At 41.2% G+C, this 27,758-nt stretch overlaps 2 protein-coding genes across 7 annotated transcripts in view; one reads left to right on the top strand and one right to left on the bottom strand.

Moving 5' to 3' along the window:
- LOC129194800 (neurabin-2-like) overlaps positions 1–25,117 on the top strand; it is a 33,508-nt gene extending 8,391 nt beyond the window's left edge. For 2 of the 4 annotated variants that reach the window (XM_054800196.1, XM_054800197.1), the window contains 9 exons: positions 10,666–10,798; positions 12,341–12,461; positions 12,659–12,763; positions 14,120–14,252; positions 17,684–17,839; positions 17,908–17,961; positions 18,031–18,260; positions 18,420–18,516; positions 22,637–25,110. In XM_054800196.1, the coding sequence (XP_054656171.1) occupies positions 10,666–10,798; positions 12,341–12,461; positions 12,659–12,763; positions 14,120–14,252; positions 17,684–17,839; positions 17,908–17,961; positions 18,031–18,260; positions 18,420–18,516; positions 22,637–22,687 (1,080 nt within the window). In that variant the 3' untranslated portion in view covers positions 22,688–25,110. Of the gene's footprint in view, positions 1–10,665; positions 10,799–12,340; positions 12,462–12,658; positions 12,764–14,119; positions 14,253–17,683; positions 17,840–17,907; positions 17,962–18,030; positions 18,261–18,419; positions 18,517–22,636 lie in introns of all 4 variants that reach the window. The other 2 variants (XM_054800198.1, XM_054800199.1) reach the window with 2 other exon arrangements.
- On the bottom strand, positions 17,511–27,683 carry LOC129194799 (histone-lysine N-methyltransferase PRDM9-like). Of its 3 annotated transcripts, XM_054800194.1 has the most exons (6): positions 27,277–27,683; positions 26,708–26,791; positions 26,364–26,641; positions 26,227–26,294; positions 25,957–26,147; positions 17,515–25,871 (listed from the first exon to the last, which is right to left on the bottom strand). In XM_054800194.1, the coding sequence occupies exons 1-6, from the start codon at positions 27,371–27,373 to the stop codon at positions 23,899–23,901; spliced, it is 2,691 nt and encodes an 896-aa protein (XP_054656169.1). In that variant the 5' UTR covers positions 27,374–27,683; the 3' UTR covers positions 17,515–23,898. The 3 variants fall into 3 exon arrangements, with proteins under 3 accessions (XP_054656170.1, XP_054656168.1, XP_054656169.1); XM_054800195.1 differs by having other exon boundaries at positions 17,511–25,871; positions 26,227–26,553; positions 27,277–27,296; XM_054800193.1 differs by having other exon boundaries at positions 17,514–25,871; positions 26,227–26,641.
- Between the last annotated feature and the right edge of the window lie 75 nt (positions 27,684–27,758).

Raw genomic sequence — 27,758 nt, forward strand, 5'->3', positions numbered from 1 at the left:
TGGACTTTATTCTTGTAATATTATAACATTTTCTGCAACCTAATTTTCCAAAAATGACAACTTTGTCTTGTTTTGTTTGTTTCTCATAATATTACGACCTAAAAAACCCCATGACATTAAAAATGACATTATTTTTTTTATTCTCGTAAAATTGCAACTTTTTTTCTCGTTAGAATATGACTTTTTCTCATATTTTGACTTTATTTTCATAAAATTACAGGTGTTTTTTCCATTTCTGTGTTTTGGAAATTTATTTTCCAACTATTTCAACTTTCTCCTTTTTAAATTTTTTTCTTGTAATATTATGAATTTATTCCCAGGAACCAAATATTCCAAAAACGACAATTTGATGTGTTCTTCTCTTTGTTTCTCATAACATTGCAACTTAAAAATCTGTATTTTGTCTTTTATATTTCGACTCTATGCTACTAAAATGACATTATTTTTTTCATAATATTTTGACTTTATTCTTGGAAAATTACTGCTGATTTTTCCATTTTTGATAGATACTTTATTCATCTCCAAGAGAAATTCACATTTCCAGCAGCTCTGCAAAAATGTCATAATAAACTTAAACAATAAAAAAAAACAATCAAACAAAGCGAGAAAAGTGAGATAAGAAAAATAAAATAAAATAAGAATAAATAAATAAATATGGAACAGTGTTTTTCTTTTTAAAAAAGTTTTCTTGTTAAATTATATTTTTTGAATATGCCACAAGCTAATAAAACAATAAAAAAGACCCACGGGCCATAAATGGTCCCGGGGGCCGCACTTTGGACACCCCGGCCCTAATGGGACAGCATGTTTGTGTTTTAGGTATGTGATGTAAAAGAAAACCCACAAAAAAACCCCAAGTTAGATGCATATTGTGGCATTGTCATGTCAAGCCTGTGTAAAAAACAAACAAACAAACAAACAAAACAAAAAAACTACACGCGTTAGTTAGCTGTCGCTCACGTTTTCTTTGTGGCACAATCATTCCAGCCTCGGTCAGACGCTGACCTTGTTATTCTGCCGCCCTGTCCCTCCCTTGGGTCAGCGCTAAGCCGCCACTCGCCCGCTGACCAGTGACTGGCCTGCCAAACCAGATGAACCCTGGTGCCATGCAGCCGTTGACCGCATCCATTATTTTCTGTGTGTGTGTGGATTAGGCTGCACTTCTAGACAGCTTTAGAGAGTCGTGCAGGGTGGCGCTGCTGATGAATGCTTTCTTGTGAGGCGACGTGACTGACAGGTTTCATGGTGGCTGATGGAGCAGCTTGGATTCATGGCTTGTCAAAGCACATTCACCTGCCAGGGATCGCTTGAAAGGAGAGCAGTGATGGCGGGCTGAGAGATGATGCTATTTCTGACGCAAAGCACCGACCACCGCAGCGCCTCCGCACCTCCGATTGGTTGTCTCCAAATATAGATCAGTCCACTCGGAAGCAAGGAAAGAAGGAAGGCAGGAAGGACACCGATTGCCGTGCTAGTGTGTGCGAAGTGACTACCCACTTTATTGATTATTAATGAGATATATTATTAGATATTACAGTCATCCCTCGGAACCCCACTTCGAATTTTGCGGCTGTACTGTATCACAGTTTTTCTAAAATATATTCAAAAATCATGCTGCTTCGTGGTTGAATACGGCCCAATACTAGTCAAAAAATATGCGTATTTTAGCAAATTTGACATATTTTTTTGCCTAAATTAAGCATTTATATATATAAATATTTCATATATATGTATGTGTGTATATATACATACATACAGTACATATACATATATATACACACACGTATGTAAATGTGTGTGTGTGTGTGTGTGTGTGTGTGTGTGTGTGTACATATATATATATATATATATATATATATATACTGTATATATATATATCGGCCACTGAAAAATCCCCCGCAGAAAATTTGCGTGTTATAGACCCTGTGTATAGCGGTCACCTTTCTAATGCGGCCAGCGGCCACCCGTTTTGTATCCCTCGGTCAATATCTGACCGCATATAGCGGCCAAAATGCCGACTCAAGCAGAAGCTTCATGCACAAAAAAGTTTTGTTTTTTAATCAATGAAGCCATCAAGTGTAGACTTTAATTACTGAGTCCTAGCTCAGTCACAATCATTCACAAGATCCACACAAACTGTCAGTTGTTCCACATAAAAAAGCCGTCTTCTTTGGAGCTTGTTGCAGACAGTGACACCGTTTATTTCCTGGTGTGAGACAATGTGCACTGGTCAATACTGTAATGCCGCTTGTTGTGGGGAAGGAGAGACTCACGTCGCCGATGCACTTTAATGGCTTTATTAACAGCGGAGAACACTGCAGGACTTTACATCCACGCCAACATAAACACACTTCCCAACTCTCTCGACACTCACAGCTAGCACTGAGCCTAGCTCTCTTGCTCGGGACGTCGCACCGTCACTTCCCGTCACTTCCTGATGAACTAAAGCTGTAATGACACTGCCGTATAAAAAGTAGCACAGCTTTGTTCTGTGGGTGGTGTAGAATAACAAGCCTAGTTGTTCTTTACAACTTTTATCCGCAGTCCCACAGTGCCCTCTACTGGTCAACATGTAACAGTATAATTATATGTATCTGCAAACACAACAAGCTTCTAATCACAGACATGTTAATATGTGCACGCACAAATTCAAAATGGCCGCCAACCTGTCTATAACAGCCACCTGCCTATAGCGGCCACTTTTGCTGTTTCCCTTTAGTGGCCGCTATAGACAGGTTTGACTGTATATATATATGTATATATGTGTATATGTATATATATTTCGAGAAAAAAGTGCATCTCAACTTTGTGACATAGGTGAAAAGGCCTGTTATTAATATCAACTTCACTATTTGCTTTTTTTCACCCATTTTTTTTTTTTTATACATTTTCCAAATATATCAACATTCGTCTTCATTCGTACATTTTCTTTTTGTAATATTATGACTTTATTCCCATAATATTTTTACTTTTTCCCCTAAACTAATTTTAATGGCAGCTGGATTGTGTTTTGTTTGTTTCTCGTCATAATACAACTTTTAAAAACAGAACATATTTTTTCTTTAGTATTTCATCTCTATGCTACTAAAATGACATTATTTTATAACATCATAATATTCAGTTTATTTTAGTAAAATTGCGACTTTTTTTCTTGTTAGAATTCAACTTTTTTTTGTTAATATTTAGACTTTATTCTCGTAAAATTACAGCTGTTTTTTCCATTTCTGCTGTTGTTGTTTTTTTGTCATTTTCCAACTATTTCAACTTTCTTCTTGTAAACGTTCTTCTCGCAATATTATGAAGTTATTCCCAGCAACCTAATTTTCCAAAACTGACAACTTTATTTGAGCCACTCTTGTTTGGTCCCTCCCCAGGACCCGTTTGTCATGGGTGACTCTACCAGGGACGTAAAAGCCCCCCCAGACAACTTAGCTCCTGGGATCATTGGGACACGCCAACTCCTTCACCACAATAAGGTGGCGGCTCAGGAAGGAGAATTTGTTCTTTTGTTTGTTTTCTTTTAAAATTGCCACTTGAAAAAAATATGTTTTCTTTAATATTTCAACTCTAAGCTACTAAAATGACGTTACTTGTCTTCATTATATTATTACTTTATTCTTGTAAAATTACAGCTCTCTTTTTTCTCTTCATATTGTGACTTTATTCTTGTAAAGTTTTGGCTGTTTTTTTCCATTTCTGCTGGGGGGGTTTTCAGTTATTTTGACTTTGTTCTTGCAATTCGGACTTTTTAACTTTATCATTAGAACTCTTTTTCATATTTTTTTCATATTACAACTTTAAAAAAATGAACTCGTTCTTTAATATTTCAACTTTATGCTACTAAAATGATGTTATTTTTCCTCATAATATTACGACGTTATTCTCATAAAAATTATGACTTTTTCTCGTTAGATTGTAACTTTTTTCTCCTCATATCGTGACTTTATTCTTGTCAATTTTTGCTGTTTTTTTTTTCCCCCAGAATGTTTTCTTCAATTCAATCCCGGCCATTTTTCAAAAGACAACCCCTTCAGTAGCGACCATTTTAGACGATTTGGACGGATCTTTCAAGGCACACAGAATATTGTGTCCTATGGCTATATAAACATGGAACCTACCAAAAGAAAGATTTGAATCCCGTCTTTAATCAGAAAAAAAAGTTTGCGTCTACCTTTTTGCGTTCTTTAGCAATCAGCAGTAGAACATAGGTACGTTTCAGGTAAATATCAGTTCCCAACTAGAAAAGGGAGAAAACCAGCTTTTTGTGAAAAGATCAATTTCAAGCAAAACTTTCACTTTGACACAATTATTATTATTTTTTGCTTTTTGTGACAGCTCAAATACCTTAACAACTGTACCACAACATAAAAAAAAGGGTTTTACATCAAAATAACAATTTATTTCAAAATATAACACCATGAACTATTTACAATTTTCACATTTGGAACTGAACTATGTGTGCACGCGCGCATGTGTGCATGCGTTAAAATTTCCCTACAATGCGTAACCTTCCGCACGCTACACTTCTCCACGCTCTCTCACTTCCTCCTTCCTGTCATGTGTGATTCTTCTGTCCTCATGAGCCCAGCCGAGCTTTTATCAAATGCACTTCTGCGACCTGGTGGCCGTTTTTATGGCTTAAAATTGCTCTGAAGCATTAGTGCATTAGTGGGGAGTTGCATCATCACCTCTTTTAGCCTCTCGTGCAAAAAAAAAAAACGTGAAAGACGTATGAATACGTTGTTGGGATCGGGCGTTCGGGTTTATAAAAACTACGTCTTTGGTGTTGAATGAGTACAGTTATATTTCTAGAATGTCGCGGGTCACTTTGGGCACCCCTGCTCTAACTACAAAAATATTCTATTTATAAATAAAGGAATCCTACGTGGTGGAAATGGACTCATCACGGTCGAGTCTGGAACCAATGAACGGCCATAAAGGAGGGATTAGTGGGGATGTTAGCGTAATATCTATTAATGTATCTCAATAATAATCATTGAATTGAAATGTCAGAATATGCCGAGGGCTAATCAAAAAACCTTTTACAACAAGACCGAAGTGAATTTCTCCTCGCACCGTCCTCGTGATATAAAGTCAAGCTGTCACTCACTTGCCGACACGCGGCGGGTTGGCGTCTGTGGCTGCCGGCTAGCTAGCTGCGTTTGTAGGACATCCCGTGGCGCGCGGGGAAGAGTGGAGGAAGGGAGGGAGTTTCCTGGCCATCTGTTGGCTCCTCTGACCTACTATCTGTCACAACTGGAAGAGCGCCCTTCTCTGGCACCCACCCCCGCCTGCCACACGGCCCACCCCACCACCGCTCGCAGCACCAGCCTGCCTCCCACTAATCCCACTGTTTGTCCTGCAAAGGCAACAACAACAACATGTCTGCAGGCTGCAAGTGAAAGTGTTACTTTTCCGCTGCACACCCGATCACGACAGTGTGAGCCCCCACAACGGGCAAACGCTGAAACGAGATGGTCTCCAGTGGCCAGCTGCGTCTTCCTTATCTGTTTTTTTTTTGTTTTTTTTTCTTCCTCCAAGTCAAAGACTGTTGTTGTCTCAGGCCACACGGGATGCGCTGCAGAAGTGTGTATTTTGTGTGTCTGTGTGTAATCCACATGCTGCTAATCCCGCTAAATACAAAGGTAACCTAAATCAAAGGCAGCTCCACCGCACGGCGTGTCTGTCACTCTTTGGCAACACTGCATGCATGCATTGCTTTTTCAAAAATTCTATGTTCTCATTTATTAAGGCAGAAAACTCTTCTATTTATTAATGGTGTTTGGCCCGCTTTATTATTATTATTATTATTATTATTATTATTATTATTATTATTATTATGAGGAGGAGGAGGAGTATTAGTATTATATATGTGAAATATTTTATATGTATTTATTCAGTCATCAGAAGTCATATGTGTTACAATTTAATATCATTTTTTAAATTTATGTAAATACATATTTAATTTAAAACATGATTCAATTTATTTTATTTGATTTAGGTCATACGTATTTATATCTATTTTAGCTGTATCTATCGTGACATAAAAAAACATGTATTAGAATTTAATGTAATTTATTAAAAATTGATATTTGACTTAAAATGTATGATTGAATGAATTGATATTTATTTTAGATGTATTTATTTAGACATAAAATATATTTATTTAAAAATAAAATAATTGATTCAGAATTATTTGAAATATAATATCACAGATACTTTTACGGATGTTGGGAAATACTGTGTGTATTTCATTTATCATTTCAAAAAATACTAATTTCATTTAATGCCATTTTGTTCAGACATTTGATATTTTCTGTGTATTTGGACAAAACAAAAATGTACATGTATTTATATTTATTTTCTATGTATTTATTTAGACATAATAAATGTTTAGTTAATAATGTCGTCATCATCGTCATATTTATTATAATTTAATACCATTTTATTTAGACATATTATGTAATATTTTGTGTATTTAGACAAAACACACATTTGATTTTATGTGTGTTTATTTAGACGTAAGAAATGTTTATGTAAAATACTTGTCATCTTAATGTTTATTAAGATGACATATTATATATGACATATTATTAGAATTTAATGTTATAGTTATAAATACATTTCATTTAGAATTTAAGTGCAATATTTTATTTAGACGTATTATTTTAGATTTTCTGCGTATTTTTAGACAAAACAAATTTATATTTATATGAATTTTACAGTATATGTTTTCAGTTAAACATAAGAAATTTTTATTTAACAATCTCGTCATCGTAATATGTATTATAATTTATATATTATGTACATATAATTTATGTAATATGTATTATAATTTATGTATTATGTACATATCATTTATGTAATATGTATTATAATTTATGTATTATGTACATATCATTTATGTAATATGTATTATAATTTATGTATTATGTACATATCATTTATGTAATATGTATTATAATTTATATATTATGTACATATAATGTATGTAATATGTACATATAATTACATCTAATTTATGTAATATGTATTATAATTCATAAAATAATGTTATAGATCTTTATAAATATATATGTAAATAATTCTAATAACATTGTATACAAATTTATTTAGAAATATTTTCTGTGTATTTAGACAAAACAACACATTTGATTTTATATGTATTTATTTACAGTAGACCAGGGGTCACCAACCCGCCGATGGCGAGTGACTAGTCAATTTTTGGGACTTTGCCGCTCGATCGCGAGAATATTAGGAAAAAAATGTATTGCATCAGGCCCTCCCCTCCCGGAGAGTGACCAACAGGGACACATTTTGACCATGAAACACGTCCGCACGCCTTGCCGCTCTCCAGGCAACCCGCAAGCTCCAGCCAGGAGGCCAGTACCCAAAACCTGACCGGAGGTACCAGGAGCGCACACACGTACACCGGCTCACCTCGCGCTCACAGGTTGAGCAACAAGAAGAGAGAGTGTGTCAGCGTGCAGCGACGTGCCTGCTCACACAACAGTAATTATTGCACGTTGTGGCTCAAAATCAGCCTTTCGTCCTTAAAATGAAGGCACAAGTATGATCCATAGACGTGCGCCTCCAAAAAATGCCACAAAACTTGGGGTGCCCAAAGTGCGGCCCAAGGGTCATCTGCGGACCGTGGCTAATTTGTCATTGCATCACTGCAGAAACAAAATCAAATAAAAGAAAAACAGCAAAAATGGTGAAAATAGAGCAAACGGCACAGTGAGAACAAGCTGAAATAGTGACACCAACCACCAATAATAACACAAAGCTCTGTATTTAAATACAACGCTTTAAATATCTATCACTTTTTAATTTATTTTAAAACCTTTCTACAAAATAATCAATAAAGAAATATGTATAATTGAAATATATATATATATATATATATATATATATATATATATATATATATATATATATATAAAGGTTGGTGACCACTGATTTACATGTAAGAAATGTTTATTTACAAATTTTGTCATCATATTTATAATATTTTAATATAATTCATAAAATAATGTTGGAGATATTTAGAAATATATATTTAATTTATATTTAAATAATAGTAGTTTAGTTTTATACAATTTGATTTAGAGATATATTTGTCGTGTATTTACACAAAACACACATTTGATTTTGTTTGTTTTGACGTAAAAAGGGTTTATTTAAAAATCTTGTCATAGTATTTATACTAATTTAATTTAATTATTATTCATAAACATATATGTAATTTGTAATTTCATTTAATTTGACTAAATACAATTGTATTTCGGCATATTATTGAATATTTCCTGTATATTTGGACAAAAGAGTGAAGTACTGTACAGATGGTTGCTGCTGTCTCGTCATGTAATCTGCTGACTAATCTGTGTTACTTGCCCCCCCACCCCACCCCCACCATATATCAAGTAAATGAGGTCGAGTGACCACAGCCACGTCAACACTTTGCTAGAAGTAAGTTTGTATGACAATGAACGCAAATGTGAAGCTGAGGGGGAACCAACAGGTCGAATAACGTCATCATGTCCTCATTTGTTTAACGTCGTCCGGGGCAAAGTAGAACATTTCACGTTGGAGTCCTTCAGAGGGGCTATTCTTGGCTCGAGAGGAGGTTCGAGTGTTCAGTGATGCGTTCAAATACAACAATACTGTAAATCTCTCAATGGCTGCGGTGGGGGGGGTGCTGCTTCCGTTCCTAAAGCGCCATCAAAAGTGACGAGTTCGTCATGTTGCTATGGAGAAGACGGCGAGGCGGAGGGTGTGCGTGCGTGCGTGCGTGCGTGCGTGTGTATGTGTGTGTGTGTGCGCGTGTGTGTGTGTGTATGTGTGTGTGCAACACAGATGGGCCAAACAAAGTCAGCACACAAAGTGGGAAAATGTTGCAGGAGTGCCAACACAAAGCTTGTCTCCTCAACAAGACGCTGGAATCGCTGTGACTAGTCCAGAATGCAAGGTTCTGCATGTGTAATCACCTCCTCTGTGCGTGTGCGTGTGTGTGCGTGCGTGCGTGCGTGCGTGCGTGCGCAGCTGCAGCAGCCTCCATTAGCATGCTGGAGTTGCTCATGCAGAGCAGCACGCTGTTCAAGCAGTGAATGAGGCAAGTTGAAACGTCTCATGCAGATTTCTCTAAACCTCAACACAGTATTTAGTATTTACCTTGAAATACAAGAATATCAGATTCATGTCATCATCTTTCACACACTCATCTGCTGGCTGGTGAATTCCCTAACAGGTTTTATTAACACATAACTCATTAACACATGCTCTGTGTGATGCAACACTCTTTTATAGACTGTATAATGACCCATCTAAGTTGGGGGACCCCCCTTCTAAATGAAAAGAGCGCTGTGCTGTTTTTAAGCAGCTATGGCTAAAACGCCAAAGATCCTTCATACAACGAGAGCACTCTGCTGTGTTGAAAGAGCTCCTGCAAAAAAAGCACAAGTCAAAAGATTTTCTTCATGGCAGGACTGTTTTTAAGCAGTTACTGCAGAAACACTGGTCAAAGATCCTCTATATATGACAGGAGCGCCCTGCTGTTTTTAAGCAGCTGCTGCAAAAACGCCAAAGATCCTCCATACGACAGGAGCACTCTGCTGTTTCTATGTAGCTACTGCAAAAAAACACAAGTCAAATATCTTTATGACGGGAAGGTTTTCAGCCGGTACTGCAAAAATACTAGTGAAAGATCCTTGATACATGACAAGAGTGCACTGCAAAAACGCTAGTCAAAGATCCTCTGTGTGACAAAAACGCTCTGCGGGGTTTAAGCAGCTTCTGCAAAAAACAAAAGTCAAATATTTTCTTTATGACATGACTGTCTTTAAGCAGCTACTGCAAACACACTACTCAAAGATCCTCTAAGTATGACAGGAGCACTCTGCTGTTTTTAAATAGCTACTGCAAAAAATAGAAGTCAAGATCCTGTATGACAGGAGCACTCTTGTTTTTCAGCAGCTACTGCAAAAACACTAGTCAGAGATCCTCTATATATGAAAAGAACACTGTGCAGTTTTTAACAATCCTGCAAAAATGCAAATCAAAGATGCTTTTTTGGCAGAAGTGTATTTAAGTAACTGCTTCTGGAAAAAAAATGGTAGTCAAAGGTCCTCTATTTGACAAGAGCAGCCTGCTGTTTTTAAGCAGATACTACAAAAATGCTCGCCAGAGATTCTCTATATATAAAAAGTGCACTCTGTTGTTTTTAAGGACCTTGTAAAAATGCTAATCAAATATCTTTGTTTTAAATGGCAGGAGTGTTTTTATGCAACGTCTGTACGAAAAAAAAAAACGTTAGTCAAAGATCCTCTGTTTGACAAGAGCATCCTGCTGTTTTTAAGCCGCTACTGCAAAAACACTAGTTAAAGATCCTGTATGTGACAAGAGCGCCCTACTGTTTTTCATCAGCTACTGCAAAAAGGCCAGTCAAAGACCCTCTATATGACAACTCTGCTGTTTTGAAGGACCTACTGCAAAAAGATCCTTTATATGACAAGAATCAAAAACGTTGTGCTTTTGTGATGACTTTGCTGCAAAAATGTTTGCTAGTAAAGTTTTGTGGATGTTTTTGTGGATGTCGGCGGGGTGGGCAGTTACATGTGTCGCGTGCGTGTGAGTGAACGTGTCTTTGTGTGTGTTTGCTGGCAGGTGTTCGCCACCTACCCCAACGAGGACTACGACAGGCGCAATGAAGACGTGGACCCCATGGCGGCGTCGGCCGAGTACGAGCTGGAGAAGAGGGTGGAAAGGCTGGACCTGTTCCCCGTGGAGCTGGAGAAAGGTGCGTGCGCGACTTTACAGGACGTTCCCGAACGATTTCGACTGTTGTACTTATTAGATTGGATTCTGCTCCAGATCCATCGACACATGGAGCCGCTGTAGCCAGCACACAACTATGGGGCATTCAAGGACCGCCAAACAAAGTGCGAAATCTCAACGTTTGACAAAAAAATATTGTCAATGAGGCATAAAAACATGTAGAAATTGTGAGCTAGTACGTATACGCGGCACATTTTAGCTATATTACGTATTGTTACATTATTATAAATTATTATTGAGTTGTGATGAAGGAGACGTGTTTTCTGTAGAAAAAACTGTTTTTTAAAACAAATAAAAATGTAATACATAAAAATATTAAATATTAATAATAATATATATCATATAAAATATATAGATATGTTAATCTATTTTTAAAAAATATAACCAAAAATTTAAAAAAATAAAAACAATTATAATGATACTTAATAATAATAATAATAATAATATATATATTATACAATATATTTATATGTACGTATATAAACAATTGTAAAAATTAAAAAGTTACCAAAAATTTGCAGATGAATTCTGAGAATTTTTTTTTAAACAATTATAATGATACTTAATAATAATAATATTAATTAATTAATAATACTAATATATTAAACAGTATTATGTATATAAACAATTGTAAAAATAAATAAAATGCGACCAAAAATCTGCAAATTTGCAGGGGAGTAAACTGCCTATTTTATGAAAAAAAAAAAAAAAATATATATATATATATATATATATATTGTTGAAATAAAAAATCCTTAATAATCCATCCATCCATCTTCTATGCCGCGTATCCTCAGTAGGGCCGCGGGTATGCTGGAGCCTATCCCAGCTGACTTTGGCCGATAGGCGGGGTACACCCTGGACTGGTTGCCAGCCAATCACAGGGCACATATAGACAAACAACCAGTCGCTCTATAATAGATAATAATAATAATAGTATATAATATAATAATAATAATATATTTTATTTAATATACATTTGTGTGCATATATACAATGTACTGTATGTATTTTTAAAAATATGAAGAAAACAATTTTTAAACAATTTTATAAACAAAAAATTCACAAATTTGCAAGAGAATAAACAGCCTATTTTCTGAGACCATTTTTTTAAAATACAAAAATAATAATAATACTTACTACTACAAAAATAATAATAATACTTACTACTACTACTAATAATAAGAACATGAATTTATAACAGCAACATATAAATATATACACAATATAATATGTACTGTATATATATTTTAAACAAAAACAAAAATGACGCAAATTTGCAGAGTGGTGAAATCTGAATGGCAAATGTGTGTGGATAAACTGTACTGTTTCTCTCTCCCAAAGTTCCACGAATAAATGAAAAAGACAACAGTAAACCTAATCATCCCCTTGAAATATAAATATAGGATATAGGAAATAGAAATATAGGAACCATTTTGAATCAGGCCGTAGAATCAAGTAGAAGAAGTGACCTTTAGAAAATGAACGCCGGCTTGTCTTTCAGATGAAGACGGCCTGGGCATCAGCATCATCGGGATGGGCGCGGGAGCCGACATGGGCCTGGAGAAGCTGGGCATCTTCGTCAAGACCGTCACCGAGGGTGGGGCGGCGCATCGGGACGGCAGGTGCGTTCCTCTTTTTTTTTCCTGCAATGGAAACACACTGCTGTGAATGAAAGCAACGGTTCACCGCAACTACATGAAAACAAAAGTATTGGGTCAGAGAGTCATTGATTGATGAGGAGATGTGTCTCTATACTTTTGTCCGTGTAGTGCACATGGGCTTGTGCTTTAAGATTGATCATCCAAACTCGCTCCTGCAGGATCCAAGTGAACGACCTCATCGTGGAGGTGGACGGCACCAGTTTGGTGGGGGTCACCCAGAGTTTCGCCGCCTCCGTCCTGAGGAACACGTCCGGAACGGTCAAGTAAGAATCACTGGACACCATCACTCGTCAACGTTATTCGCCCCCAATACTGAACGTAACACGATGCTCTTGGGAGTCTTTTCAAGGGTAGCTGTTGCCGCAAGCAAAGCAGCCATAAAAAGATATCAACATAAAGGAACAGCAGCTAAAAATAACCACATGATAAGAAAAGACAGAGCAGGCCTGGTTAAATATGCCGATGACTCACCCATCAAACTGTGGTGATATTACAAAAATATAACTTCTATTCCACTTCCCGTGATTCAAACACTTTTTTTTCCCCCTTAATAATAAAACGTTTCATTTAAAAACTGCATTTTGTGTTTAGTTGTGTTGTCATTGACTAATATTTACATTTGTTTGATGATCTGAAACATTGAAGTGTGACAAACATGCAAAAAAATAAGAAATCAGGAAGGGGGCAAAAACGTGTGTGTGGCGGTCCAAATGTATTCATGGCAAGCCGCCACAAGTAAACGACTGCATGGGAAACAGTGTAGTACTGTCATGTGGGCATTTTTGAGACAGTAAATATAAGTCGCTAAGTGACGCTAAGTTTGAACCGCTTTTCTGCCTTTTAACTTTCAGGCCAAATACAGTGAGTAGTGCAACAAAGTACCGTCTGTAAGTACACAAATAGTCACATTTGCATACAAATTATGTCATCTTACTTTTTTATGAGCATCATTTAAACAATTTGCTATGTTACGTATAACACCAAGCTTTTCTTGAAATACTGTATATATTATATTGACCTGCACTGAGTTGCTTTTAGCTTGTTTGAGCAGCAAAGTAGATTTTCTGACCACGTTAGCGTGCTAACAGTAGCATTTTCAAAGCATCCTGGCTAACACGGCTTATCTGTGACCAGCAGACGTGTTTTTATGCACTTTGTTCACCGTATATTGCTGTGATGTGCTCATTTTTTTACACTGGAAGGTCAGTTTATGGGCTTGAATCTCCTTTTTGCCTCCTCCAAAAAGAATACATTCACAGAGAAACAATATAGCCAGGCCTTAAACGCATCACACTACGTCAGATTGATCTGTTTTTAGATGTGTGCGTGCTTTTCTCATTCATAATTGAGTGCAGCGGTGTTTGGCGGTGAAGATCAGAGGCCTTCCTAGATAGCCGATGCATTATGCATGATGATAAAGCTGAGGACGTCATAAAGAAACATCACCCGGGCAGGAAACAGGAAGCCTCCTGGTATGCATTTAATTAAGCGAAAATTGAAAGGCCGTCACGTCGTCCTCATGCTTTTTATTACGCTTTTGCTTTGGCTTTGTAGTGAGCCGAGGGAGAGGCGTCCCAGGACGGGATGTGTGATGTATTCAATGACGTATGATTGTGCAGGTTCTTCATCGGGCGTGAGAAGCCGGGCGAGCAGAGCGAGGTGGCCCAGCTCATCCAGCAGACGCTGGAGCAGGAACGCTGGCAGCGGGAGATGCTGGAGCAGCGCTACAACCAGTACATGGAGGAGCAGGAGGTCCGTCTTTTTCTTCTTTGGCATAACACGCCGCGGCTCGTCATTGTGGAATGTGTGCAGCGGTGCAAAGGCGAGAGGGGAAACGCTGAGTAATCCGTTTCTCATCCTACCCCCGCTCCCTTCCCCCGCTGATTCAGCCTCGGAATTCGTGGTGCCTTCTCAGCTTCCTCATCGATATTGCTTCCACTTTGGGAGCAGTTATGTGTATTTATTTATGCACAACCTAATGAGAAGCAGTACATCATCCTAACACATACTAACGGGGAGGTATTCATGCCACAAAATTAATGTGAATGCAGGCTAACCAAAATATTACAAACATTATTATCTTTATGTAATATCTTTACATCTGATCTGCGGAATGTTGCTTTTGTGTCGCCACAAGGCTCTGCAAGTGCACGGAAGCGGCCTTTAGACTGGTGACAATAACAGGAAGTGGCTCCATTCATTTGTGGAGTGGGGGGGAGCGGTTATTGAAAAAGCATCAAGGTTGTGTGTGTGTGTTTGTGTGTGTGTGTTTGTGTGTGTGTGTGTGTGTGTGTGTGTGTGTGTGTAGTGCAGGCAGCAGAACAACGGCGCTTTGGTGCACTCTAGTGGCCGTTTGACGTCACTGCATGTGATTTTAGTCCTGCTGGCTCGTTTTTGCTAATCCAAGGCGCTGATTCCCAACCTGTATTAAGCTAGGGCACGTCAATTTTAACATTAAAGATATCTCGCGGCACACCATTAAACAAAAAAAAGAAATTCACAAACTATTGTAGCGACGGGTGTACTTTGTTCCCTCATTTATCGCGGGGGATGGGTTCCCAAAATAGCCCGCAATAAGTGAAATCCGCCAAGTAGCCAACGTCATTTTTTAACAATTATTATATATGTTTTAAGGCTGTAAAAGCCCTCACTATGCACTTTATACACTTTTCTCAGGCAGGCAATAACATTTTCTGACATTTCTGTCTTGTTTAAACACTCAAAAAAGCTCAAACCTTTGTTTGAATTTCAATGGTCAACGTACAGCTGGAACACCAGAAATGATTAAGTCACTCACGTGTGTTTCACTCATGTGACCTTGCCTTTTCGTCCTGACGCTGTTCCGCTGTAGCATTTTTGTATCCTTGTTAAAACATATCGCTGCAGTACCCCTCCTGTTGCAGTCCTCCCTCGAATCGAAGATTCATTTCCGAACTAGCAAGCTAGCGATGACACAGGAGCCACGGCAGGGCGGCACGAAGGAGATTGCTTGACAGTGGTCTACGGCCAATCAGGACGCAGAAGACAAAGGGCGGTGCAGACAGACGAGAGAGGGAGGAGAGAGACGCTCAACTTCCCACAATGCAATTCTTCTTAAAGGGCCAGGCTCAGCCTGTAACAGTGTTGAAACGCTGTAATAAACAGTTTTTTTTAAGAAGGAGCACTAAAAAAATGATGTACGAAGTATGCGGGTTGTAGAGGGCAGTGACCTTTTGCATGCTGGGTTAGAGCAAGTTTTAGGAGGTAAGTCTGTAGAAGAAGAGAACTAGGAAGTGTTCAGCGGGGTTTTTATGTTGTTTTTTTTAAGAAATGTTGAGCGGTGTTTAGCATCTGCCTATAAGACAAATCAGCGGTGTCCCATTTCGCGGTCTGCATCCTTCAAGTGTACCTTTGCGGTGCGCGAAGGCTGTCCCAGTTCAAAAAAGTTCCAAGGGTGCGTGTCATTACGCAGTACAAACCGGAAACGCAGTCGGTTCTACGCATGTGCCGAATGCATCTACATCCGTTCGGCCCATTTTTCTGCAGTCATGTGTAGTCTACGCCATCCGTCCATCTATTTTACGGCAGCAATATGCGGCCCCCGCCCTCCACTCCCAAAAACGCTATTAAGATTTGAGAAATTACCACATAATCGATTCTTTTTTCTTTCCTTATATCATATCCATGGTGCAAGTGGGTAAATGATAAGCCCTCTTTTCTTGGTTCCATAAATAATTTTAAGTTTTTTTTCGCCACTGAAAAATACGGACTAAAGCATTTGCTAGGAAGATAGGTTTGGAAGGATTGTATTTCTCTCGCGCTCTAGCTGAATCCTCTAGATTTGTGTTCATCAACCTTTTTGAGACCAAGATCCCCGGTCTCGGCTGTGAACCTGCACAAGATCTACCACCCAGGGCCCCCCACAATTATATAGACCGTATATGCTTTATATGCTAGTGCAGGGGTCGGCAACCCGCGGCTCCCTTTGCTGAACTTTTTTTTTTTAAACACCGCAGTAGGGGAGAGTGCAATTTCGAAAAGAATTTAAAATATCCGACTCACCACAAGTCCATGAATGCATCTAGAATGCGTTCTAACTGCTGATTGGATGAGGAAGTGAAGGGGAGGTAAGCTAGTGTATGCGTGTGTATGCAGTGAGTTCACTGGAGAGAAAAAAGCTGACCGACTGCGGAGTTGAGTGTGAAGCAAGTTACTGCACAGTAAAATAAAACTATAGAATTTACGAGAGCATTGCAATATGTTTTAAAACGAGAAGCGCATTGTAGCTATGTGTTCGGAGCCCGTGACACGGTAATCGCTGAGGTGGTGACTCCGGGGGAGGCGGATCGTGTGATGCGGTAGGTGACGGTGTCATCCGGCTTGTGACTGCTGTGAGGCGGGGCAGAACAATACGATTTTTTCACTTTGACGTCTCCAAATACCAGTCCCTACATTTGTCGCCAGTCGCTTTTGGGAAAATAAATCACCAGACGGGTTTGGAAAGTCACCAGATTTAGTGAGAAAATGGCAAGTTGGCAACACCGGGCTGCACATGAGATCGTAAGGAGGGGGGAAGCCGTTCACAGATGGAGAATACGTGAAAGAATCATTCACAAAAAATATCAGAGCATCTATTCTTTGAATTGAAAAGTAAACAAGAAATGATTCAGAAAATGAATCTCTGCAAAGACAGTCAAGGACAGGACCAATAGAATGGTTATTAATGGCAATTCAGCACAGGCAAACAACACAAATGTGACCTCTGATAAGCTTTTTTATGTTAAAGTTGGCTACATTTTGTTTTCATTTTAAACAAATACAGGAACCACTGAAAAAGGTGTTTAAATGATTCCAGACCAGGCCTACACATGTTTGCTGCACTTTTATTTGTTGAATTCGGTTGCTGTAACAGGCAACATTGAAAAAAAGATTACAACTTTACTAAGATTTGTAATGTTGTGCGGCTCCAGGCTTTTTTTTTTTTTTTTTTTTTTTTTTTACTGGAAGAGGAGGCAAAATGGCTCTTCTGATGCTAAAGGTTGCCCTGTGCTAGTGAAGGAGCAGTGAATAGTCCTGCCTGTCACTACACAGTACAGTGCTTGGATGGAGTGTATTAATACGCTTGTACGCTGCATCATACAGAGAGTTCTTTTAATATTTTGTTAATATATGAAAGCGAACCCTACCTTCCGTTGTCGCCTCAGCAGGGCGGCGAGTACGGTACAGACGAGGAGGAGGATGAGGACGAAGACGTCAGCCCGCAGTACACCGGCGCCATCGAGGTGTTCGACCTGGCGGAGAACGAGGACCTGTCGCCCCTGGAGACGGACCCCGAGAAACTGGCGCATAAGTACAAAGAGGTGGGCGGAGTCACCTTCTTTTAAACTTGCAGCAAATCCTCACCTGCTCACGTGGTCTTCCCATCTAGCTCCAAATCAAACACGCCGTGACGCAGGCCGAGATCCAGCAGCTGAAGAGGAAGGTACGCTCGCCGGAAAGCCTCGCTTCTCTCCGGTGTCGTTTGTAAGAAACGCTCGCGCTCTCCTTGCAGCTGCACCACGCTGAGCAGGACAAGCAGCGCTGGCGCGCGGACAAGGCCCAGCTGGAGCAGACCCTGCAGGAGAACAAGGAGCGCATGGAGAAGCTGGAGGGCTACTGGATGGAGGCTCAGAGTCTATGCCAGGCCGTGGACGAGCACCTGAAGGAGACCCAGGCTCAGTACCAGGCGCTGGAGCGCAAGTACAGCAAAGCCAAGCGGCTCATCAAGGACTACCAGCAGAAGTAAGAAGACACGTGAACAACCAGGGCCGCCCATGAGGGCCTGCATCCTTTCCCCTGAATTTTGCACATTTGCAAAGAATGCGCCCCCTTGCGCAAGATGTGCTCCCACCATGGATCGTGTAGCTGAACGCCACCTTTCTGTTGTCCTTTCTTCTCCAGGGAGATCGAGTACCTGAAGAAGGAGACGCAACGATGTGCACAAGTTGGAGCCGAGGCGTCGCTCCTCAAGGAGGAGTCGGGTCAACTGCAGGAACAGGTCAGTTGGGACTTGACCACCAACAAAAAAAACCCTCACATGTTCTTGTTAGCTTGGTTACACATGGGGCAGATCTGGATAAAGGTGTAGGATTGATGTACACGCAGTGACCCATCAGATGGCGCTGCTGTTGGCATCCATGTTGTAATGTGCTTTCCTGCCACCTGCAGGACTGGAGTGGATTTTTTTTTTTTACTGTAAATACCAGATCTACTTTTTTAGGATTGTTTTTGTTAAATGTCACTCAAATATTATTATTATGACATATTATATCATGTGTTAATAGTATTTTAATAACCTAACTCAGCAGTGACCAAAATGTGTCCCACCACTGTTTTTTTTATTGGCCCGCAGCACATTCTAAAAATACAATTTAACAACAAAACAAACCAAAACAGCAAAAATGACAAAAATCAGCAGTAATTCTACAAGAATAAAGTCAAAATATTAAGAGATTTTTTTTTTTTTTTACGAGAATAACATAATATTATGAGGGAGGAAAAAAACATCATTTTAGAAGCACAAAGTTGAAATGTTAAAGGAGTCGTAAAATTAGGAAAACAAAAATAATGAAGAAAGTTGTCTTTTTGAAAAATTAGGTTGCGGAAAAAGTTATAATGTTAGGAGTCTGTTTAATGTTTTTAATGCTTTAATGCTTTTTATTCTTTATTATCTCCAAGCAGAGTGCGAGGAACGGTATCTCCGTTCTCTGTGACAATAAAGAATCTTCCAAAGTTTAAATAATTGGAAAATAACAAACATCCATCCGTCCGTTTTCTATGCCGCTTATCCTAATTAGGCTCGCGGGTATGCTGGAGCCTATCCCAGCTAACTTAGGGCGAGAGGCGAGGTACGACCAAAATGGGTCAACAATTTAAAGCTTTTCTGCAGAAACGGAGGTTGATCGAGCCTTGGCCATTGGTGCAACTCATTCCTACAGGTCTTCCAAGTTCTGGAGTACTTACTACCTCCTCTGTCTGCATAAAAACCATGTTGGGAACACACTGCAGTACTAGACCCTCGTCAACATCAGTGGAACAGCATTGTACTGGAGAAAGTCATTTGTCCCTACAAAAACTGCAAGAAAAAAGACAATTATCAATGGAAAAGAGACAGACCGTCTTAACACTTCAAAATGTAGCTTTTTCCTCCTTCCTCCTCCTTAGTTTTTCAAAATCACTGGTGAAGCTTAGAGGATCAGGCGGCTTCTTTAACCCTTCTGACTCCTTCGTACCCAAAAGTGTAATGAAAGGATTAAAAAGTGTACTTTGTTGTGCAATTTTGTGCACAGATTGCTAAATTTAAATGCTAGCGGGATGAAACTAAGCCAGTGAGCTTCCAAGACCTCATACGCCCATATGACGTTTTCCCCGGGGTTCTACGGGTCCCGTTTGGAGTCCGAAATACACGCACAATAAGTGTAAATAGTGCCCCCTTTCGGCCAATATACTCCCATTATGAACACCTATTTTTGACGTTCAGTAATCCTGATATAAAAAAAAAAAATCCGTAAATAACAGGTACATCCCATGCTCGGGAGTCGGGCTTTTGGTGAAATGATGGTTGGAGCATTTTTTTCACCACTAGATGGAGCCAGCGACCAATAGTTGCTTTGGGACCAAAAACATGGAGCTCTCCATTGACATACACATACGGGAGAAAAACAATTTTTCCGGGATTTTTTTTTTTTTTGCTATTACAATGATCTTCGGGAGCTTAGATTCATACAGGCGAAAAGTGTGGTCGTGTATCTGTGTGTTCGTGCTTGCACGGGCGCGCGCATCATCTGTTGAGACGTGCAGATAAATTATGCACATTTTTGTGCAAGGTCTGCACAATAAAAGCACTGAATTTCACTAAATCTTACATGTTTTTGCAAAATGCCTGTCAGCATTTATGAAATGCATTTCAGCTCGTCATATGCATGTTATTATTACCCACTGATCTAAAAAAAAGACTGGATCGAGCAACCTATTGTTTTCACGCGACAAAATTTGAAGCCAGATTTTTTCGATCGCCGCCATCTTGGTGAGACCACCTTACGCGCCACAGCTTTGTGATTGTGCTGGTATACGAACGCAGAATTAGTGAAAAATCATCAAAAACATCAGGAGTGCCAGTGAAGGAAGCGAGGATGAGGAAACACAACTTAAAAAGCACTTCCCAAGAACCTTCCACTCGTAAGTACTTTTACTTGGCACCTTTTTTTGACCTGATATATGTGCCACTACTTGAACGGCTTTGCTTTGAAAAGTTCTCGAAATGTAACCAAAAGTTAAAGTATGAACTTTGATGGGTGGTTTTGCAAGACTTTTCTAGTTACACCTTCCTGTAACAACTAGGCCTTTTTTTGGTGCCTAGCCTAGCAATCAATGATAAAATTATTTCTATGCAGTTTTTTACAGTAGGCTTTGAGTATTTGCACTTATCTAATGTCTTTTTGTACCAAAAAACAGCTTTTTTAAAAGCTACAACTACCAAGTTACATTAATTCTGATACCACACATGATTCACGCAAAGGTAGAAGACATGTGACAAAATTTCTGCTTTCTTCCTGCCTTAACCTTATCCTGAGATAAAAAAAAAATAATGGTTTACAGTAGGAAAATAATTAGACAAAGATAGACTTTAAATTCCGTACGTAAACAATGTTTGCAGGCTGCCACACAGCCAATTTTTTGTCCGTCTCGAAGCTAAAATACATCTTACTAGCTTGATAAATGACACAAAAGCGTATAAATCTGAGTAGTTATAACCTTTAGCAGTTGATTTTGGTGGCTATACGATCAATCGAAGTTTTACCAATGCGTTGCCATACTGTTGTCTCGCAGCAAAGTGGTCTCACCAAGATGGCCGCCGCAAATTTCCATTGGCTTCAAAAATAAAACAATAGAAGCTCGATCCAGTCTTTTTTATAGATCAGTGTTATTACCATTAGCACCGTCTTTGTCGCATAAACATGACGTCAAATGTACGCGTTTGTATGCAATCAGACGACTACAACGCGAAGAGGCGATATTCCACATTAGAAGCGCTCAAGGCTATCCTGGAGTCTGATGACTGAAAACTTAATATCAACGGGCACATCTGAAGCTGATCTAAGGATTTAAGCGTTGAAATGAAAAAAATGAATATATGACTTACTTATGGGCGGGCCCCAAAAGTGTTTATTCAACTTTGGCTTGATTTTTTGTCAAAAACTGTCATCGCTCCATAAATAATAATGCATCAAAATTACAGTTGTTATGGATTATTGACCTATGCAAGGCTCTTATGACTTCATATCAAATATTCTACTTTGAAACTTATATTTGGAAAATACTGTGTATTTTGTGATTTAGCAACTTAAAAAATTGTTTGGTTTTTTTTGACAGAAAGGCTGAAAAAAATAAATAATAAAAACTTAATATCAACGGACATATCTGAAGTTGCTCTAGAGATTTAAGCATAATACTTACTTACAGTATTATACTCGTATGGGCGTGGCCCAACAGTGTCTATTCAACTTTGGTGTGAGGGACTTTAAAGCAAGCATTAAGGTTTAAGGACAATTTGGATGCGAGAGCAGCTTGATGGCGCTCCAGCAGGACCCCCCCAGGCAAACCCGGTTTCCTCCAGTCCAACAAATCCAACCACTTTTCGGGCTATCCGCCTTAGACCTCCGACTGCCACACACACATGGGCGAGTGTCCTGCGTTTTGGCTACATCGCCGGCCTCGAAAACTCACCACACCCTGCCAAGTGGCCCCCCTCCAAATGCCAACACCAAACTAAAGCTTTTTATCTGATATCTAGCAACTTCCACGCCTTTCTTGATAAGAACCAAAATCACTTTAGCTCTTACATGAAGAGCTATAGCATTGTACTGGCAAAAAATGGAACTCATATTAGCTATTTTTGTTGCCATTGTTATATTTGTCTAAACAAAGGCACCTTTAGTTGTATCAGGCATTAAAATGAACAAAAAACTGAAGAAACAAGGGTGCTCTAATCATTTTTTCCATGACTGTGTGTATATACATAAACACACACACATATACAGATAATGTGTGTGTGTTTTTAAAACATCTTGAACATGTGGATATAATGCAAGGCTGATGTTCCTCCTGCTCTCCTGCAGGTGGCTGACCTGGAGTGCCAGGTAGAAGAGCTGAAATCGGAACCTTTATAAGAGCCTTCAGTCCGTCACACATCTGTGAGGAGGCGGCGGAGGAGCTCACAGGAGGAAGAGAGGAGAGCACAAGGAGCAGCAGGGTATCTCGCAGCATCCTCTACGTGTACCGCCGCCGTGTTTTAACCCGTCACTTTTCAGTTTTTCTTACCGAAAGGTGAGGGAACGCTGAACTTTTACAACCTGCAGAGTATTCCAACCCCCAATTTGTGATTATTTTTTTGTGACACATTGGGCTTTTGCGTTTTAAATTGCCAAAAAAAAACCAAACAAAAAAACATCCCTACTTGGATCTCTTTCTAGTTTTGTGACCTTTTTTCAGCTTGTACAGATGTGATTAAGTGTGGTTTCACAACCAATCTGGTTTGTAAAAGAGTTTTAATATAACATTTAACGGAGCCTAACGTCTCATTGGATTAAATGGAGGGGTTGTTGTATATTTCATGTGAGATGTAAACACTGAGGTGCTTGGCTGGGAGCGATGACCTTCGCGTAACCACGGCAACCACCTGCTGCCTACCTTTCAGAAGTGTTTTTGTGTATTATTCTTATTTTTTACACATAGACTCCTTATTAAAAAGTCATTCTGAGACTCTTAGGGACTACTGACTATAGAGGGACAGGACTGGACCGGGCCAGTACCAGCAGGGGACGTTTTACAAGTCTGGAACCAGCAGCTGCTGCACGGTGCAACAGGGGGGAAGAAAAACACAAAACACACTGCCTGAATCGAACGCACAGCCGAGATCAGCTTCTTCTATTTCAACTTCATACGTGAGCTAAGGACAAGAACGTTATACTGTCAGATTAAAAAAAAAAAAAAAGTAATATATCTGGGTGACTAAAAGATGAGTTAATTGAAAAAAAAAAACAGGCATGGTTGTGATAATAATAATGATGATAACAATAAGGCTTGTACAGTGCACATGCTTTGCATTGTATGTTTTGTGGATTAAATGGTCAACAGTGATGGCGATCTGCTTCTTTTTATTGACATGTTGTATTTATGACGCAATCACGTGGACTTAAAGGTGCTGTCTGCACGCACATTCGTTATGTTTGGTGTCAGCTAGTGATAGCGATTTGGCAGCTATGACGACTTCAAATTGTCAGACTGCCTTTGTGTACGTGCACAGAGCCAAGGAGTGCCAGCACCGTTAAAGTCTCAACTGAAATGTAAAAAAGAAAAAGAAAAAGAAAAAACCCTCTTCTTAAGTTAAATTATTGAGTGCCTCCGAGTGCATCTTCTGGTGGTGCCTCCTGAGGTGGTAGTTCCTGGAGAAGCTCTTCCCGCACTGGCTGCAGGAGAACATGCGCTGTCCCTTGTGCAGCATCTTGTGAACTTTGAGGCTCTGCGGGCGGCTGAAGCTCTTGCAGCACTCGTCACAGGTGTGCAGCTTCACGCCCGTGTGCTTCCTCTCATGCCGCTTCAGGTCGCCCGACTGGCGGAAGCGCTCGCCGCAGTTGGTGCACAGGTACGGCCGCTCGCCCGTGTGCGTACGCAGGTGCACGGTGAGCTGGCCCGAGGTGGCGAAGCTCTTGTCGCAGTGCGGGCAGGCGTAAGGCCGCTCGCCCGTGTGCGTGCGCTGGTGCTGCTTGAGCCGGTAGTGGTTGGCGAAGCCCTTCCCACAGTCGTTGCACAAGTAGAGCACCTTGACCTGCTGGAAGCACGCATGGTTTTTGAAGGCCCCGGCGCTGACGTAGCACTTTGCGCAGTGCGGGCACGTCAGCTCCTTCACGTCCTGGCTGTCCTCCAGCTGCTCCGTCAGGTTGTCGGACTTGGGGAGGGCCAGGTACTCCATGGGGTGGTGCCTCCTGATGTGCTTGGCCAGGTAGCTCTTGGCGGTGAAGGAGAAGGGGCAGTGGGAGCAGGAGAAGAGCTTGGAGGAGCAGTGGTACTTCCTGCAAACGTGAGTCCGCTGGTGCTTCTCCAGGGTGGCGGCCGCAGTGAAGACCTTGTCGCAGAGCTCGCATCGGTGGGCCACGGTGCTCCTGTGGACGGCCTGCTCGTGTCTCCTCAGGAAGCCCAACTTGCGGAAGGTCAGCCCACAGTGGGGGCAGCCGTGGGGCCTCTCGGCGCAAGTGTGTGCCCGCAGGTCGTCCGGATCGGCGTAGGTTTGTTTGCAGCAATTACAACTGAACCACTTTGTCAGCTTCTCTGCCTCAACGTCTTCCTGCATGGTCTTCTTGCGCGCTTTTCTCTTTGGAGCGATAAGCTGAGTTATGGCAGATATTTTGGAGGCGGAGCCATGCCGGCGGGGCCTCTGACACTTTTCGACGCCCTCGATCGCCACCGAGGACTGAGGGACAAAATCGGGATCGTTCTCGATGTCTCGTCTCTCCTCCAAGTGACTGCCGCCAATGTGCTTCTGCAGGAGGTCCACGCTGGAGAAGGTCAGCGAGCACATGGCGCAGCTGAAGGGCATGTTGGGAGTCGCCCCCGGAAGCCGTCGTGGTCTCCGGCCGCATTTCCGTTGCCTCCGGTGGTGCTGCAGGTGGCGGTGTAGGTCGCAGTACTTGCTGAAGACCCGCTGGCACACCCTGCACACATGCGGACGAGGCTTGTGCACCAGCAGCTTGTGCTTCTTGAGGGAGGCTTCCGTCTGGAAGCTCTTTCCGCACTCGGTACAACTGCTGGGCTGATGCTCCACTTCCTCTTGTGGTTCTGTGTGCTCCCCTTCAACTGCTGGAGCTTCCTTGGCATCCTCACTTACCTCCTTTGCGTCACTCAGCTCACCCGCCGATGTGTTAGATGTGTCCAGTGTGGAAGCGCAGCCATCCTGCTGCTTTTCAAACACATTCCCCGCTCTCAACTCATCGCGCTTCTTGTGGACCAGCTGGTGTCGGGTCAGACCAGACGCCTGGGTGAAGCTTCGCCGGCACAGAGTGCAGCAGTAGGGTCGCTTGTTGGCGTGCACGCACCGCTCGTGTCTTTCTAGGTGTGACGCCTGCTTGAAGGTCTTACCGCAAGTGGAGCAGCTTCTGGACTTGACCGGGTCGGCGGGTAACAGCAACAGGGATGAGGCGGAGATGCTGAGCTCCGTGCCCGAGCTGGGATTTTCAACCGCGACTGCTTCTGTGTGGCAGAAGCAGTGGGCGTGGCGCTGGAGGAAGGCCTCGGTGGTGAAGGTCAGCTGGCAGTGGACGCACAAGAAGACCTGAGACGTCACGGGTGGGATACTCTCTGCTCATCACAGGGGGAAATCGTTTATTTAAATGTTACGAACCGCACTACAACCAATCCATGTGTCATTATTAACATGAAGTACCTGCAGTCTTAAGCTTCACCTGCCACATTTGCGTCCACACGGCGCTGAAACGGCCGAGGAGCTTGTTGCTGGGCCACACCAGCAGCTCGTCTCCGGCGTGGATGCCGCGGCAGCAGTGGTACAGGATGCTGCCTTTGTACTGGACCGCCAGCAGGTTGGCTTCGTCTCTGCTGCGAGCGCAGTTGACGTACCTTCGGGAGAGTGAGAGGCAAAACGTTCAAATGAGTTTACGATGACGGTTCTCATCCACAAAAACACCCCAAAAATTACCTCATCCAGTTTGACAGAGATTCCGTAGCAGCATCGATGTACTCATAAACATCCTCTCCTTTGTAAATCTGCGGGCGTGGGGGGACAGGAATATTCACACAGAGTGTACAAAACTTATCAAAAACGTTGCGTCCCACCTCCCAAGAGAAGTCACTCGCGACGGCGTTCTCCATGGTGGTCTCCTCGCCCTCAAACGGTCCGAAGTGCATCCCGGGAGAGAGCGCTGGCCCGTGGTTGATGACCCCGACGCCCCCGCTGGGGATACTGGACCTGCCCACCGTGAGGCCGTAGGGTAGAGTCAGCAGCGCCCGCTGGGGGACGCCCACGCTGGTGGGAAAGTCGAGAATAAAGGACGGGCCACCAATCTTCGACGAATCGTTCTGGTCTTGGAAGAGGCTCAGACACTCGTCACAACCTGGATCAAGTCAAGTGTTCAGATTTATGCTAGAATCATCATTAACTGTTTGACCGTCTTCCTTACAAAAGCCTCCGCCGCCCTCTGGATTGTCTCCATTCACCAGCAGCTTCTGGATCGGCGATTCCACGGGCTCTGACGCAGGAATCACTGAAAGGCGAAACGCAATAAAATGACACTCACCATTGCTGCCGCGCCGAGCCACTAGTAGGCGCATTTGTGTGGCAGGTGTGCGAGTTTTGGTATCGATGCGACGTTAGCATTGCCGATACTGATACGTTCTACTTAAAAAAATTTCAAGGTCATTATTTTTGCCTTTAATTCTTTGATAAAGATTATAATGGCACAATTAACAATGTAACAATATGAACAACACAACGAAAAAATAAATATAGCGAACTGAAATATATCATTATTTTTGCATCAGTACGAACACCGACATTTGGATCGATCCGCCCACCCTCGGTGTGGTTTCTGGGGACTGCTGCGATGTTTTAAACAAGCTTTGTTGTCCTCAAACAATGTCCCATTTGATATTTTGCCTCAGTGTCATATATATATATATATATATATATATATATATATATATATAAATAATCCATACCGTATAAATATTTAGTCTCAGTTCAGTGTACCTGCTGTGGTAATGCTATCAGCGGGCAGGCAGCCTTCTATGATGACAACCTCCCCGGTGGACTCGACCCACTCCACGGCGTCGGTGGCGCACGACATGGGCGGAAACAAACACCCACTGCTTTACAAGTTTTCTGCTCTTGCGATGCTAACAACTCAGCCACCGCCTGCATAAACATTTAACTAGCTAGCCTTTGAAGCTTCGATAGCACGTTAGCATTAAGCCTCCACAAAATCTTGACCTCTTTGCCGCTAACTAACGACAGCGACATTAAAGTGTTCTCTTGTCGTTTTAAAAAAAAAACTTTCTGGATGACTACGTCGAGTTTTTATCTCACCTACAAGAACTGCTCTGATAACTACATAAAACCAGTTGAAACGAAACTAGCTAGCCGACTGAACTCTGATCCGGAAGTCGACGGGAGAAGACTTTCCGAGTAAAAGTCGTCTTTTCCAATTAAAAGCGTTATGAGGCGTTCCATTA

This window comes from Dunckerocampus dactyliophorus, chromosome 15 (genome assembly GCF_027744805.1).
Source record: "Dunckerocampus dactyliophorus isolate RoL2022-P2 chromosome 15, RoL_Ddac_1.1, whole genome shotgun sequence".
In the NCBI taxonomy this organism is placed as follows: domain Eukaryota; kingdom Metazoa; phylum Chordata; class Actinopteri; order Syngnathiformes; family Syngnathidae; genus Dunckerocampus; species Dunckerocampus dactyliophorus.

Excerpts from the sequence above, each read along its gene's own strand:
- LOC129194799 (XM_054800193.1), bottom strand. The coding sequence starts at position 27,373 with ATGTCGTGCGCCACCGACGCCGTGGAGTGGGTCGAGTCCACCGGGGAG. Across the intron at positions 26,792-27,276 it reads TGATAGCATTACCACAGCAG|TGATTCCTGCGTCAGAGCCC; the intron begins GTACACTGAACT and ends TTCGCCTTTCAG. Across the intron at positions 26,148-26,226 it reads TCTCTGTCAAACTGGATGAG|GTACGTCAACTGCGCTCGCA; the intron begins GTAATTTTTGGG and ends ACTCTCCCGAAG.